General features: G+C 45.7%; 1 protein-coding gene across 2 annotated transcripts in view; it reads right to left on the bottom strand.

The window, feature by feature from the left end:
- Positions 1 to 16,310, bottom strand: part of Ccdc91 (coiled-coil domain containing 91) — a 141,948-nt gene that overhangs the window by 110,301 nt on the left and 15,337 nt on the right. The window contains exon 2 of one of the 2 annotated variants that reach the window (XM_051173355.1): positions 1,339 to 1,382. In XM_051173355.1, the coding sequence (XP_051029312.1) occupies positions 1,339 to 1,368 (30 nt within the window). In that variant the 5' untranslated portion in view covers positions 1,369 to 1,382. Of the gene's footprint in view, positions 1 to 1,338; positions 1,389 to 16,310 lie in introns of those variants that run through there. The other variant, XM_051173356.1, reaches the window with a different exon arrangement.

Here is a 16,310-nt window from a genome sequence, read left to right as displayed (position 1 = left end):
AACAGCCTCATATCAAATACAGAGTCTCAGTGTATTATTTGGGGCTGGCGCGGTGGCGGGACAAGACTAGGTGGCAGGTGGAAAAACCTTACTCCTTACAAACATGTGTGTCTACAGTAGATGCCTACACATGGAGAACATGTGTGTCTACAGTAGATGCCTACACATGGAGAACATGTGTGTCTACAGTACTTGCCTGCACATGGCGAACATGTGTGTCTATAGTACTTGCCTGCATATGGAGAACACGTGTGTCTACAGCAGTTGCTGCCTGTACGTGAGGAATACATGCATTTACACCGACTGCCGGCACACTGGCAGCTATGAAGACATTGGATAACAAATAGCCTGATGCTGTAATAGCCGCGCCGCTCTTCCTTGAAAATGCCCCACCTCCCCTATTAACGGTAATTAGACTCCCTAACTTTTACAGGTTACCAAATCCAAACTAGGTGAACAACTAAAGAACAAGGAAACGAAAAGTCCTGAGCACACACAGTGGGTGGTTCCAAGACTTGAGCCCTGGCATTTGACTCTTAATCCAGAGATTTTCCTGCAAGACTATACTGGCTCCGTAAAAATGACTGGGTTATAAACTATTCCAATAAAAGGAGCACACATTGAAAAGTTTACAGTGCCTGCTTACGATGTCCCACCAAAACCTGAGAGAGCAATGTGACAGCCCCGCTGGATGGACGTCTGTGTGTCTCACATGGGGAATCCACGGGTGGGAATCCCAGGTGGGTACAGGGCTGTGACAGGCTCTGACAGATGTGCCCCCACCCTCTACTGATAGTCTGAGCTCTTCCTGATGCGTCACCAGCCTCATTAATTACCCTGATTTAAGTTGTTCCTATGGCGAGATCAGCGCCTTCAGTAACAAGGCGTCTCAGGGTCTCAGGAGATGGCACCTCTTAATTTTCCCTGACTTCAATCTCTGTTACATCGAAGTGGCTATGAATAGAACAAACATGACGGGTAGGAGCAACAGCTCAGTCAGTAAGCCGTCTGCCTGGCAAACACAGACCCACTCTTAACAGATCTGGGCACGGTGGCAAGCATTTGTAATCCCAGTGTTAGGAAAACAGAACCCTGAGGCTTGCTAGCCAGCCAGCATTGCCTGCTTGACGAGGTCCAGGCCGGCGAAAGACCCTGTCCAGGAGAAAAGTGAACAGGACCCAGTAAGAGACGTAAGTGGTCGTCCCCTGGGCTGTGGAAACTCACGCTCGTGGAGAGCAGCACACACGCGCTCAGTGAAGAGATCAAGAAAGCAGTGAAAGGAAACACGTTTTTGCAATGGTCTAGTGTTACCCAAAGATAAAGGCAGGCGACACGTACCTCAAAGCCACCAAAGTCGTCATCGTCCATTCTTTAGGCAGCACCTGAAACACAGAACAGCTGAGGTGAGCCACCTCTATCCAAGCACCCCCGTGCCTTAAAGCAATACACACTGAGTTGTAAATTAAAGCTGTTCCATTTGGGTTATGAAGGGCTTTCCTAAACTGCACTGTGCATTTTTTTAATCAGTTAAAAAATAAAAAAATAAAAAAAACAAACAAAAAAAAAAAAAAAACAGAGAGCTAGTAATTGGTTTTTACTTTCTGGCAAAATTAGCGATTTCTGGAACCTTTTCAGTAACCATGTATTTGGCCATTTTCTGTTGAGACTCCAGGAGTGGAAAAAATATTCTTTTACATTTTAATTTGCTTTTCCCAAAGTGGCGCTAGGCCCCATCAGCAATGCTTCCTGCTCTCCTCAGCTGCCTGGCAGCACCAGCACAAACTCCAGTTAAGCACAGGGCTGCGGTGAACTTTTGGAAATCTGTCCCCACCGCAAAGGTTCTTCCCTCGGTTTCATGGCCCGGCTCAGTTAGATTCTCAAAGTTGATCAGCATTTTTGAGCTCCAGAGCCACGACTTCTGGAGCATCTGATATGTGTATTTTTAGCCGAAACTGCTTTGCACTTCGGGGAAAATGTGGAGCAAGTTTACTGAGCCGACCAAGGTGAATGGAGCCTCGAGTTCCCAAGACGAGGCAGGAACCATGAGAAGACTCGGGGTCCTTCTTCACGCCTCACTCTAGGTAGGAGAGAGAGCGAGCTACGGCACAATGTGACTGCTTCTCCCTGAATATATTACAGGAGGGTCAGGGGTCAAGCCTGAGCGCCTAGGCTTCGGAACTAAAGCCGTGGCGCCAGCAGCTGTGAGCTCAGTTCCCTGAGAAACTCTTACCAACAACTCCACCAAGAAAATGCCACACTCCAAAAGGGAACAGCAAAACAATAATAATAATAATAATAAATACATAAAGAAACAAAAACAAAAAAAAAAAAAAACACTAATCACAGTTTTCAGGAGGCCAAGGAAATTCACTTTCACAAACAGCAGAAAGTACAAAGAGCGCGCGTGGACGGAAGCGTGATCATTTTCTAAGTAGCGCTGAGTTACTAGAACCGCTAACAGGGAGGGAACAGCAGCGCTGCCGCCCTTTGCTCACGGCCTCACGGTCTGACCATGCTTCCCATCTCTTTATAAAGTTAGAAACTAGAGCTAAGCTAGCCATTGACATGCAGCACCTAGAAAACGAAAACCGGACTTAAGAACGGTCAACCGGCCGTTAGTCTGACGTCTGCTTTATTCGGGTCTCAGCTGAGGACAATCCTCCCCTGATTACATCCATCAGGTAATCGGGAGAAGACGGTGCGCATCCTGACAATTAACAGCTGAACGGCATACACCACAGCTGTTCTTTCACACCGGTACCACAACCTCTGGAGCCCACTACAATCTATGAATGCCAGTGCACTGGGGTATTCATTTCTAAAGACTGGAGCTTCCAGAGTTAAGGCCACCTTGTTTTCACAAGGCACATCCTGACACGGGATGGGAAGGGTGCCAGAGAGCGGGCAACCCAGGCACACAACATGTTCGCCTGTGGTGAGGAAGCAGATTCCTAAGCTCTGATCGAGCTGTGCAAAACAGCAGAGTGCTAACCACTGACGCTCTAGGTCCCAGCAACTCCTACACACGGAATGAGACAGGGACAGTTCCTCTTCTAGATCGTCAAAAAAAAAAGCAGCCACGTATTTTGTTTAAAAGTAAGTAAATGTGCCCTAGATATCTTAATATACCGTGCTACAAAAATGCTGTTTTAAAGACATAGCCTTTCTCCAATACTTTGGATTCAAACCCTAGGACAGTTTCCTTTTGAATAGTAAGAGAAGAGAGACGGCAGATGTTTTTTGCTGCTGACTGTGTGAGTGTGTGAGTGTGTGTGTGTGGGGGGGACGTTCTTTTAGAAACAGGGTCTCTATGTGGCCCTGGAACTTCTTATGTAGACCAGGCTGTCTTCAAATTCACAGATCTGCCCGCCTCTCCTCCTGAGTGCTGGAATTAAAGGTGTGGGCCACCATGCATGACCTAAACAGCGCTTGTGTTTTTTAAAACTCAATTTTATACAGGCCAGAGAAACAGCTCAGTCGATAAAGCATTTGCCTACAAGTATGTGAACCACTGTTTAGATGCCCAGAATTCACATTTAAAAAAAAAAAAAAAAAAAAACAGGCGGATGTAATAATCCCAGCACTTGGGAGGCAGAGAGAGGGAACACTCCGGGAAGGTGGCCAGCTAGACTATGAACTGTCCAGCTCTGGCTTCAGAAAGAGAGCCTGCCTCAAATACCAGAGATCAAAAATGATACCCACATTTACTTTGGGACTCCACACCCCTACATGCCTGTGAACATGCAAATATGCACCCCACAACACACAAACACTCAAAAAAAGGAAATCAATTTACAAAACACAAAAAGTTAAGCAGTTTTTAAGATGGGAACAGTACAGAGGCCCTTAGACCTCGGTTTTATGTAAGCTGTACTGTACTGCGGTAGGTCATTGTAAAGCGTGTCTGCAGCTTGCGTTACAGCCACTCCAATTTCAGCCATTCCCACCGTGTGCCAACACCACACAACTAACACCTAAATCACAGAATGATGGGGATCTAACTCAGAGCTACATCCCATTACCTCAAGGACGGAGGAGGCTAAAAGGTTTTCGTAATACCTGAGCTCAACAATCTCAGAACTCCTTACATGTGAGTTAACCTGTTCTGTCGCTTTACTGTTTTAATTGCCACCCTTAGCATTTAACATGCTGGTGGTTTGAGAACAGGAGAGCAGAAAGTAAAGCGTGCACACAGACAGCATCTCACACCCTAGGCAGCCGAACACTCCACAGATGCCAGTCAAGGTCTTTGAGAGGGCTGAGTGGTGAGGAAGAAAGCTCAGATCCAAGGAAAAGCACACAGATATAAACAACGTGAAAACTCCTAAGGAGAAAACTTCCCGGTGTGGGAAAATGACGTCAGGGGGAATCTATCTAGTTGGGATATCAGGGGACCTTTGAGACAGACTGAAGGAACTGGACAGAAATTTTAAGTAGAACATTTGAAAGGTACAATTCTATGCAAGTTTCCACTGAAAATTCTTCCTTTAAAACAACAACAACAACAAAAAGTTACACTAAAATGCTTGTGTTTGCTGCTAAATACAAACAAGGCTTACAGAACAGACAGGGTAAAGGGGAAAAGCGGGAAGCAACAGGGGCCAAGATGTTCTGACAGCCATAACACCCATGAGCAGATAGAGGAGGCTCAGCCCCATTTCCCGAGACCCACAGGAGGCTCAAGAATGCTCAACAGCTGGTGAAAGGTGAGACTCGAAATCCAGCCAGCGCCAGGGCTGCCCCTCAATCCCCTCCCAAAAGCACACAGACATTCGCAGCTCTTCCCTGAGCAGAGCACGGTGGTTTTCCACACTCTGCACTGGAAGGTGCGGTCAGAAGATCTGAGAGCAGGAGCTACCCAGACGTCCCTTTAGCTCCTGACTGCACTAAGAGATAGGCTGGCATAAAGGATAAAAGGAAGCCAGGATGGGGTCCAGCTGCTTGGGGTTCAAATCCCAGGTCTGACACACACTGTGTTACAGTGGATGTGTAACTTAAACACTTTGGTTAACTACAGGGGCCGATGAGGAGAAGAAATAAACCACAGAAGAGATGAAACCCTTGGGATGAGCCCACCCTGGGATCTTATCTGTGCGCATTCAGGTAACTCCACCTCCCATCTGAGCAGGATTCCGAGGGTAACCAGGGATGGGAGTAACAGCCAGGACACAGACACCAGACAGGCACAGGACAAACAGTTGAGGAGCGAGCACGTTCTCCAACACACGCCGTGTCCTCAGAGGGCTACCAACAGGAGGTGTGGCAGTGAGTCAGAACAGGGCACCTAAGTTTGTGAGGGGAGGGAAGGGAAAGGCCCTGGAAATTTAAATTAGGACTGTACAAATGCAGAACCACGGGATGGAACACTCCCTTAAAACGAACATATAAAAGAAAAATGGGAAACGGGTAAACGACGTTATATGGAAAAGGGAAAGACCCAAGGCAGCCAAAACAACCCTGTACAATAAAGGAACTTCCGGAGGCATCACCGTCCCCGACTTCAAGCTCTACTACAGGGCTATAGTCCTGAAAACAGCTTGATGTTGGCACAAAAACAGACAGGTGGACCAATGGAATCGAACTGCAGACCCTGATGTTAACCCACACATCCATGAACACACCTGAGTTTTGACAAAGAAGCTAAAGAGAGCACACACCTGAGACTATAAAACTGATGGGAGATGTCATTCTGTATATGTTTCTCATACTTGTTAATAATAAAGCACTGTTGGCCAATAGGAAAGGAAGATAGGAGGGACTAGGAGACAAGGAGGAAAGAGGAAGTAGTAAGGAGGAGTCAAGATGGAGAGTCTGGAGAAAGCTGGACGCCAGCCGCCTCCCCGGTAAGAGAAATACATAGATCAGCAGAAATGGGTTAATACTTAAGACAGAGCTAGCCGATAAGAAAGTAGTAACTGGCCAACAGTATAATATCTAATACAGAGTCTCAGTGTATTATTTGGGGCTGGCGCAGCGGCGGAACAAGACCAGCAGCGGCCAGAAAAACCATACTCGTTATGTCTCACTGTCAAGAAAAACCCTTAACCATTTTAAATGCCATATTCTGTAGGTCTTTGAAAGGTTTGAAGAGTTCCTATCTATCTCAAATACATCTCTATATATCTAGAAAACCTAACTCACCTAGCTATAAGTTTTTACTATTATAGGTAACTATCTAAAATCTGTACTAAAGTATACATTACATTTCTAACTGAGCTATAAAAACACAATACCTAAACAAAAGGAGAATATACCCATCACAAAATTAACCTTAAATTGTATCAATAAATGAAAATCCATTCCAAAACAAAGTATTCATATCTATAACATAATCCCTTTTTACCTTTAAAAAGATATTGGTTGTGGTCATTAACCATTTATAACCAAGTCCATTTAAATGAAAACAAACATTTATAAACAATATTTGGGAATTTGGGCGTCGTTCTTTCCAAACTACTTCCTGCTGGTAAAGGGCGCTGTCATGGGGGATTCTAAGAAGATGCAGAAATCCTGGCTGTAGTCTGCAAGGCTGCTTTGTTCAGCTGTTTTAAATGTAGGATCACCTGGTACTCTGTTTCAGGCAGTCTGTCTTGCTATAACCCAAAAAAATATTCAGATCGCGGAGTAGTAGGCCCATATATATATATATATTTTTTTTTTTCCTAAACTTTGCTTTCAAAGGTTGCCAACATTTTGTCCAATTTCATTGTCAAAATGACATAGAAATACTTCACCATAACCCTACCTTTCCTTTTGCATTTCCCTGTTAGAAATACATCCAGACGGCACGTGCCACTTTAAATTGATTTTACGTCCACTGTTTTACAAAACACAGTTCTTAGGCTTCTAATGTCTTTACAATGGCACTTTGCATGGATCCATTACTAGTCCATGCACTGTCAATATGCAAATTTAGTTCATAGATTTAATGTAAACTCCCAGATACTGAGCAATTAACCCACATACACATATATACTACTTGGCAGATCATGTGAATAAGGTTCCAAAGGATCTAAACTCTGTTACCGTACATCTTGTAAACCCTTCAGAAGCATCCATGTTCGCTTGGGCTTTCAGGCAGGGCTGCTGTGAGCTGGGAACAGGAGAGGCAGGGCCTCCCCAACCGAGAGAGCACAATGGTCATCCAATGTCAAACAGTCAACACTAAAAACATCAGACCAAGCAGTGTATTTAGGGGTGTGTGTGTGTGTGTGTGTGTGTGTGTGTGTGTATAATTGATGAAAAATATAGACCATGAACTTTAAATAGAGTAGGAAAGGATATATGGGACAGTTTGGGGGGAGATAGGAAGGGGAAAGCAGAAATGTAATTATAACTCCAAAACCACGCACACACACACACACATTTCACCCATAAGCTAGCTACGACACTGCAGGGTCTTAAAGTGACACACATTTTCCTCATCATTCTATCTATCCCATAGGATCCTCTGTATGAAATGTATCCTGGTTGGGACATCTACCTGGTTTACTCTTTCCAGTGGCAACTAAGGATAATATTATATACCATGTAAGTCTACAGTGCAAACATACTTATTTCCCCTACTGACAGACGCAGACTGTGTGTTCAGCTGCGTTACTACAAACAGAAACCACTTCCATGATGAGTATGTCTCTATGGGCTGGGCTCCAGGGAATGGAAGTGCTAGGCCAACTGACATCTGCATTTCTAATTTTTACAGCTGACGTCATATCACTTCCCAAAGAAAGCTCAACTAACGCACATTTCCAACAGCAAACTATAAAAATAACCTTCCTCCTCAGTTTCTGCCACTAGAACATCACTGTCTCCCCCCCCCCTTTTTCTCCGCAGCTCCCTCTCTGGCTGTCTGTAGCAGTCACTACTGAGGTTGATGCCTTCGCACCTCTTCCTATTGCGGCGAGACCTGTAGATTTGCTTTTCTGTATCCTCTGTTCTTTGTCCTCCATGGCTGTTTCCTTTCCGTCAATACGCAACATATCAAACCTGTCTTTTCTCTATATTGAAAATGTTCCTACCAAATGCACTGTTTGTATTTTTTACTCCAAAGCTAAGTTCCATACAAAAATGCTTCTTTATTCACAGCTTGCTCACCAAGTAGCTTAGGCCTCTCTCACCCGAAGAGAATGTGCATACAATCTGCTGCATCCCGCGTGCTGTTTTTATTAAGTCTTTCCACGTGGAAATGGTGTGCTACATAAGACAGCAATACAACCTTTTCCCATATCAAGGTGCAGACAGGGAGAGAGAGAGAGAGAGGGAGAGAGAGAGGGAGAGGGAGAGAGAGCGATAGAGAGAGAGGGAGAGGGAGGGAGGGAAGGAGGGAGAGAGAGAGAGAGAGAGAGCGCAAGATAGAGAAACAGAGAAACAGAGAGAGTGTCCGTGTGTGTGAGAGAGAAAGTTTGTATGTGAGTGTGTGTGTGAGAGAGAGAAACAGAGAGTGTTTGCATGTGTGAGAGACAGTGTGTGTGTGTGTATATATATGTGAGTGTGTATGTATGAAAGAGAGACAGAATATATATGTGAGAGAGAGATAGAAAAAGAGAGTGAGTGTGTGTGGGTGCATCTGTGTGTGTGTAATATGAAAAATAAAAGGACCCAGAGACTAATATTAGGGTTCAAACTTCAAGCTGGAGTTCAGAAAAGCCAAGTAGCTGGCCACTGGCTCTTACCACCACCTCGTGCTAATGGGCTGATCCAGCTGGAGAATGAATGCTCCTGTCTTCAGTGTGGCTGGAGAGCTGGGATTAAAGGTGTGTTACTCGTGAACTCAGGGAGATCCGTCTCCCTCTTAACTCCGAGTCCCAGGATTAAAGGTGTGCACCACCACCTCCTAGCTTCTGGCTGCTGGGATTAAAGGTGCGTGCCTGGCTTCTATGGCTTGTGGCTGACTTTGCTTTCTGAATCTCCAGGAAAGCTTTAATAAATCATAAACAATGTATCACCATCGTGTTACATTGTTACAATTGAGTCCCCACATGTCCACAGGCTCCTGTATAGTGAGATGGCGTCTGATTCAAGGCTCTCCGCCTGTCCCCCACCTCACTCTCTTCAAAGGTATTCTGCTTACATTTTGTTAAAATGCTCCAGTCATCTGGGAAGATGGAACCTCAACTGATAGATAAAATGCCTGCATCAGAATGGCCTGAACACAGGCCTGTGGAGGTCTTTTTCTTCATGAGTGATTGATACGGGAGGGCCACACCCATGGTGGTAACGCTACCCTCCAGGAAGGGTTGTCCTAGGTTCTCTAAGAAAAGTAGCTGAGAAAGCCCTGGGCAGGAAGCCAGGAAACAGCGCCCCCCACAGGTTCACTGCAGTTCCTGCCTCCAGGTTCCCAACCATAAAAATCTTAATTTTGCATAGGCACTCAGAGAATCTACCTTATACATTTTTATACATCAATACATTTTATATGTTATATGCGTTAATGTGTAAATATGTACACACAATCTTATATTTTATATAAAATTGAGCAGAAAAACTTTCCCACGAAACACTTCTGTGTTCTGATATAAGATACACAAAATGGGAACAAAGGCAATGGCTAGAAGAAAAAAATAATAATAATTTATGAATCATGCAGTAGAATAAGAATACATAAGAAATTTAATGAGTCATTTCCAATAACAATGTTTTACAAGTCACTGGAAATAACCATTCTTTGCCTAGAGAGAAGAATCTCTCTCGGTTATAGTGGAATTCACATCTGAAAGCAATTCCTCTTGGCAATGTCATGGAAACAGGTGCCAGTACCAATCACAAGAGAGCATTTTCACTATTGTAGTATTTGAAATATAACCACTGCCGTCGGTAATTACATCCTATTGATATTGATTAGTAAAATGCATGAATCAAGGCCCCTTGATTTATATATTTCTAGCATCTAAGTAAGCGTGACACAAACTCCATAAATATCAACAGATGCCAAAAGCCTGCATGGGCTGGAGATGCAGCTCAGTGGAGAGCAGTTGCCTAGCAGGCTAGCATGCACAGAGATGCAGCTCAGTGGAGAGCGGTTGCCTAGCAGGCTAGCATGCACAGAGATGCAGCTCAGTGGAGAGTGGTTGCCTAGCAGGCTAGCATGCACTGAGATGCAGCTCAGTGGAGAGCGGCCGCCTAGCAGGCTAGCATGCACTGAGATGCAGCTCAGTGGAGAGCGGTCGCCTAGCAGGCTAGCATGCACAAAGCTTCATCCAGGAAACAGAAATGGGAAAGAAGGCAGCAAGAAGATGGAAGGGAGGGTGGGCATGAATCCCAATCTGTCTTCTATACTCTGCTAAAAGACTTGGGTCCAAAATCCAAAGAATAGAATATAAATGTTTTAAGTCATGCACCTATTATCTTCATGGCTGCCTGCTTTGCCCTAAAACTACATATACTAAATTACCAGGCCTCCACGTGGGACAGATGAGCTTGCACCCATGCTTTTAAATCAAGAAATAACGACAAAGTGTCATTCACAAGGTGAGGTCTACGGAGAGAGGACAGTAGTGACAAGAATGTCTTGGTCCTCAACGCCACTGGAACGAGCACTTCGGAGCGTGAAAGCTATCAACCCGGTACCCCGTGCCATGAGTACTTTACCACATTTTTATTTAAGAGGAAGATGGTCAGGAAGGGCTGGGCCATATGTGTACCTGGCCTAAGTCCCCATGGACGCAGGCTCACGAGATGACCTATCCCACAGGCCCTCTGTGACGTCAGCTGATGGTGACCCCTTCTCCACAGAGCCTTCACTGGAACCCGATGTGAGAAGGGAAAGTAAACAGAAATGGAGGTTTCCTCCTTCCAACCCTGCGAGGTGATCTGTAAGCATCAGAGTTTCACAGGCCAAATTCGCCTTTGAAAACAAAGTAAAACAGCTTAGTGACATCTTGCCTTGCCTGTAAGCGATCTTGTAGTGGTGGCCACACCCTTTGGGCGTGGTGGGGGGGCAGATGTGACCCACTGTAAGGTAGGGGAGGGGCTGGCTGGTGCCCTCTTGGGTTGGGAAGGACAGAGACTTCATCTTCTGGAGCAGGAAACCCGGCCGTGGTTATCTACTGTTATCTGTGTGTTTCCTCGTATACACCTACTTACCACTGACTTGGGAGTCTGGCGGACTCATTCAAACCCTGCCATCAACAGAGACCTTATTTCCCGTAAGAATTGGACCCTGTCAATATCTGCCGCTGTAGAGCCACGACTAGCTGCAGCGGCTGCGTGAGGTCACAAGGTCCTGCAGAGCCGCTGTCACTCTGGAGAAGCAGTGACACCTGCTGGGACCTCTCGTTCCCCCCCCCCAGGGCGAGTGTCTGCTAGCGTTTTCTGTTCACTGTTCACAGTGTTCACTCACGGCTGGAGAAATCCTTAAAAGCCAAGCAAGCACTGGGTCGGCACAGGCCAAGTGAAAGGCACACTGTACGAGTCCGTGCGTCCGACTGTCACAAAGGCCAAACTGATCCATACAAGGCAGAACCCTGCGAGCCGGCCGGCCGGGAAGAGGGGAGGAAAGACGGTCAAGATGAGCTACAGAGGAACTAAGGGAAAGGATATCCTTTCTCCATGAGGCACGTTCATCAGAATCCAACAGGGTGGTTTGTACTTGAAAACTAGCGAGTTCCTGAAGGGAGAACTTAGAGACCAACTGATGATGTTTACACACTGGAGGGAAAGGGTATCTTTTCACCCCAGGGTTACACATGGCTGAGGCAAACACCTGCGGGCAGAATGGCAACAAAGTCACTTCTAACTTAAGAGGTTTCAAGGTCAACCTTAATTATCTAAACAAACACAGAGTCTGGAATGGCTACAGGCAGGACTTTGTACTCTGTTTAACAGCCCAGCTCCTCCCCTTTTAAGTCTAAGCCATCTAACTGAAGGGAATTCAGCTATAATCTGATAGTGACCTTGAACTTCACTTTTTATCTCAAGTGTAGGGGAAATCTCTCAACAAATTTGTGTTTCCAGGAAGATGACTGACTGTTAAAAACCTGAAAATATTTTATATGAAGTCCTTTATTTACAAAAAATCAAAATACTCTGATTTTTAAACTACACCCGTGATTTTTGAACATCGGAAGAAATCTTGATAGTTTCTTGGTCCACCGAGTTCTGGCAATGAGATCTCGGAATCCTTCCCTAACTTCCCAGAGCAAGCGTGAAGGCGCTGTCCAACACTGGACAAGACACCTGTGTGGCTGTTTTGTCCCCTGACTCCTACGGCAAGCAGAGACCAGATGCAAGTTAACAAGGGTCTGTCCACAGCCAAGACCTCAGAGCATGCAATCTGAGGAAAACGCACCCGAGATGGCGATCGATTGCCTTCTGAGGCCGCTGCAGTGTCGATCCTCAGCTGCTGCTTCCCGTTTATTTCCCACAATCCACTCACCAAACCCCACATGACACCAGAGAACAAGGGTGCAAAAACCGTTCAGAGGATCGAAAAGGCAAATTCACCATAGAGCTTCAATTCCTAGGACTTCCTCAGGGCCTGTGGCGTGATTTCCCATCCACAGTAACACAAAGATCAGCAATCCCAAGCCAACCAGAAATCGTCCTCTCTGATGGCTACAATTCATGGTACAGGAGGGTACTGCGAGGGCACAGAGACACACAGAGACAGACAGATACATGCGCGCGCGCGTGCGCGCACACACACACACACACACACACACACACACACACACACACACACGAACATACCTGGCAGCTGGACCCTGCACGCTGTGACAGAGACCTGCCAGGTGAGATGTGCTTACTGCGTCAGAAGTGATACAACAGTTAGAGGAAACTGGTTGCTTTCTGACTTCGTTTGATGTCTGTTCCACTGACGGGGGATGGGGAGATTTCACACGTGGTACTATTAACCCACTCATAAGCCCACGGAAGGTGTGGTGTTCTCAATGAGAACGGCCCCATAGGCCATATTTGAATGTTTCCTTCCCAGTCGGTGGAAGTGTTTGGGAAGGGTGAAGGGGCGTGGCCTTATTGGCAGAGCAGTGGCACTGGCTGTGAGCACTGAGGTTTCTAAGGGTCACGCCAGGTTCAGTCACACTCTGCCTGATGCCTGTGGATCGATACGTGAGCTCTCAGCTCCAGCTCCAGCAGCATCCCTGCCTGCAGCATGTCATGCTTCCCACCGTGATGGTCATGCTGCCGCTGTAGATCAACAGGACAGTAACTGCTCTAGGGGTAGTGCCTGCTATTGTTATTTTGAGAAATGATCAGGTTGTGAAGTTGCCTTCTACACATTTATGGCTATACCTATGGACCTGGGCCATTCTCACCCTCGGTCAGGGAAGCTTCTTTTTGCAGTGACAATATCAGTGGAGAGATGGAGAACTAACTGATGGAGAACTAACTGATGGATAACTAACTAACTGATGGAGAACTAACTGATGGAGAATTAACTGATGGATAAACTAAGTGATGGAGAACTTACTAACTGATGGAGAACTAACTAACTGATGGAGAATTAACTAACTGATGGATAACTGATAGATAACTAACTGATGGAGAACTTACTAACTGATGGAGAACTAACTGGTGGAGAACTAACTAACTGGTCAAATAAGAGCCTTGAGTGTTCAGCCCTACTTGGGCCACCAGTAGCACTGAGTCCCATTCCTGAAACAGCACCCCTCGCTTATCTGTTGGCCGCTTTTATGCGCCCTCGGAGAGTCTCAGTCACGATGCTCTGCACACTTATTCATTACACAATTTGTTCCTCTGCTGCTGGCCTGTAGGCACTGTTCATTAACTGAAAACCTCAACCTGCCTCAGAAGCACAATTTGCAGCTCCACCTTCCCGGTTTGTGGGTTGACTTTTCATTTATTTCCCTGCTTCCTCTACTCCATAGAAGCCTTTTATTTCGACACAGGTACCTGAGCTTGCAGGTTGAGCGTTCAGAACAGCCAAAATATGGAAATAGCATACATGTCCACCAGTGGCAGAAAGGATGTGAGAGGGACAGGTGGGTTGAAATGGATGGATGGATGGATGATAGATATGATAAGTAGATGATTGATGTCTAGAAAGATTATGATGATGGTATATACATGATAGATTAAAAGATAATAGATGATGGGTGGATGATAGATAGATAGATAGATAGATAGACAGACAGACAGACAGACAGATAAGTAAATAAGTGACAGAGAAAGAAATTGTGCGATTAGAGACAGGTGGTGGGGAGGCAGGAGGCACAAAAGGGAAACTGAGGCCAAAGGACAGGGGGTAGAAATGGGTAAGAGCAACGCGCACAGGAGACAAACTGCACTGTGCTAGAAATGTGGGTTCAACAAGCAAGAGGTTTGCCGCTCTTGCCACAAAAAGGAGCTGAGATAACTTAATCAGTGCTAACACAGTCCACAGCAGCAATTGTATTATCTACATGTACCCCATAATATTCTGTAAAACAAAATACTTAGAGAAAGACGGAAGTCAAACACAAGAATGATGCCTCCGAAATCATCAAGCAAGTACACAGACAGAAACATGTCCAATGTTTGCAGAAGTCATGAAAACGGGCAACTAATGGCTTCACTGGACCGGGGAGGTCATCAGAAACAGAGATGAGGTCGGGAGGGCAAAGGACAGATCACACTGTGGCTCAAGGCAGCCCGTGAGCCTAATTTCCCAGTATATGTCTTTCCAGGGCGTTTAGTGGGCACTGTCTTTTTAGTTCCTAAAACTTAATTCCTACTGAAAAGTGGTAAAGAGCGAGAGCAAGGAGTCGACCGTCTTAGCGGGTAGACACACTCGCCTGTAGTTCAGAGAAATAAACGTGCAATCTGAGTCTCCGGGAATTAGGCACACCACACTGCAGGGGTGCAGACTCAACACTCACCTCCAGCTCCCTTGAACATGAACCCCACCTGGGCTTCACAGATAAGCTAGCAGCAAATTCACAGACATGTTTGAGGCACTGGTCTGCCTGTCCTTGAACTAATCTCAAGCAAAGAAGGAGGCAGGTATTACATTTATGCTAATTAACCCAAGCCGGAACAGGCAGTTTCTACAGACCACTAGAAGGAGGGCTAGATGCCCCAAGTGGAGAGAACCTACTAAGGGGAAGGGCTGACACTAAACAGGCAGTAACAGCGGCCAGCAAGGGAATCCTCCTTTGCTTTTTTTTCATAGCTCGAGAACCTTTACTAATTACTTTCATTAAGAAAAAAAAAAGATTGAACTTAACAAAGGCCACAGAATGTTCTTTTTCAGGAACCGAAGGATAACCTCAGAGGTTGTCTGTCAGTGCCAGTTTTAAGCGCAGGTGGAAGATGGGTGGGAACCCTCAGCTTGCTCTCATCTAACACATTTGCGTGCTTCCACACCCACACACCGGCAGGCTTGTTTTGATAGACAGGATGGCCAGAGGCCCCCAGCAGTGGCAAGAGGGCTGGCCACGCAGGCAGGCTTTGGGCCCCAGGTCTAGCTCTCCTGTTAATTAGTGTCATCATGGGTGTCACCTAATCCATCCACAGCCCAGCTTCCTCTCTGCTGAAGGATCTCACTTCTGATTAAGCTAGATTTCTGGCTAACTCCTAATTAGAAATAACGCACACTTGTTAACTGGAAGATTAATGGGAGACTATTTAAAGCTGTGATACTGGGCAAGCCAAGTCCCCGGAGCTCTTCCAAGATCACGATGACAAGTGGAGCTTTTCCCTTCAGAACCTAGTTTCACAGAAACTTTCGCTGTGGCCAGAAATGTAAACTGCATGATGTTAGAACTTCTAAAATAACTGAAGGATTTAAGTCAATTTCTCTTTAAGCCCAGACTCATCATTAAAACGGTGCAGTGTACCTACACACTCAGACCCTCACTGTTGGACAGAGGAGTGGAAAATGACAGGAACGAACGAACCACTCCGCAAGCAATTCAATTAAAGAGATTTCTAACCATGAAGCCCAACCGATGAAGACTGCGGTGGGAAAGACCGGCGAGAAACCAGAAGTCAAGTCACAAGCAGAAATGGAAATTTCTACAGTGTGAGGAGTGGGGGTATGGGGGGGGGGGAGGGATGTCTCCCTAAGCCGGCCTACAGGTTTAAAGAACTGAACTTCCATGCCTCGTCGAATCTCTTAATGGTTGTTGTCTTAGGCAAAGCACATAGAAATAATTTCCACAACCAGGTTGTTGACAGTGAGAACAGGAAGAATGTGAGATGAACAGACTTTGGCAGAGCAGATACAAAGTCCTCTGGGATGACACTGGATAATACACAGTGGCTTTAGCAACCATGTTTTGACCTGGAATTGGTTCTTCTCAAAATTATTAATAATGAAAAATACTTACACAGGATACACAGGATTGCCGAGG

Source organism: Phodopus roborovskii, unplaced genomic scaffold (assembly GCF_943737965.1).
Source record: "Phodopus roborovskii unplaced genomic scaffold, PHOROB, whole genome shotgun sequence".
Lineage (NCBI taxonomy): Eukaryota > Metazoa > Chordata > Mammalia > Rodentia > Cricetidae > Phodopus > Phodopus roborovskii.
This window is presented reverse-complemented; position numbering and strand designations above follow the sequence as displayed.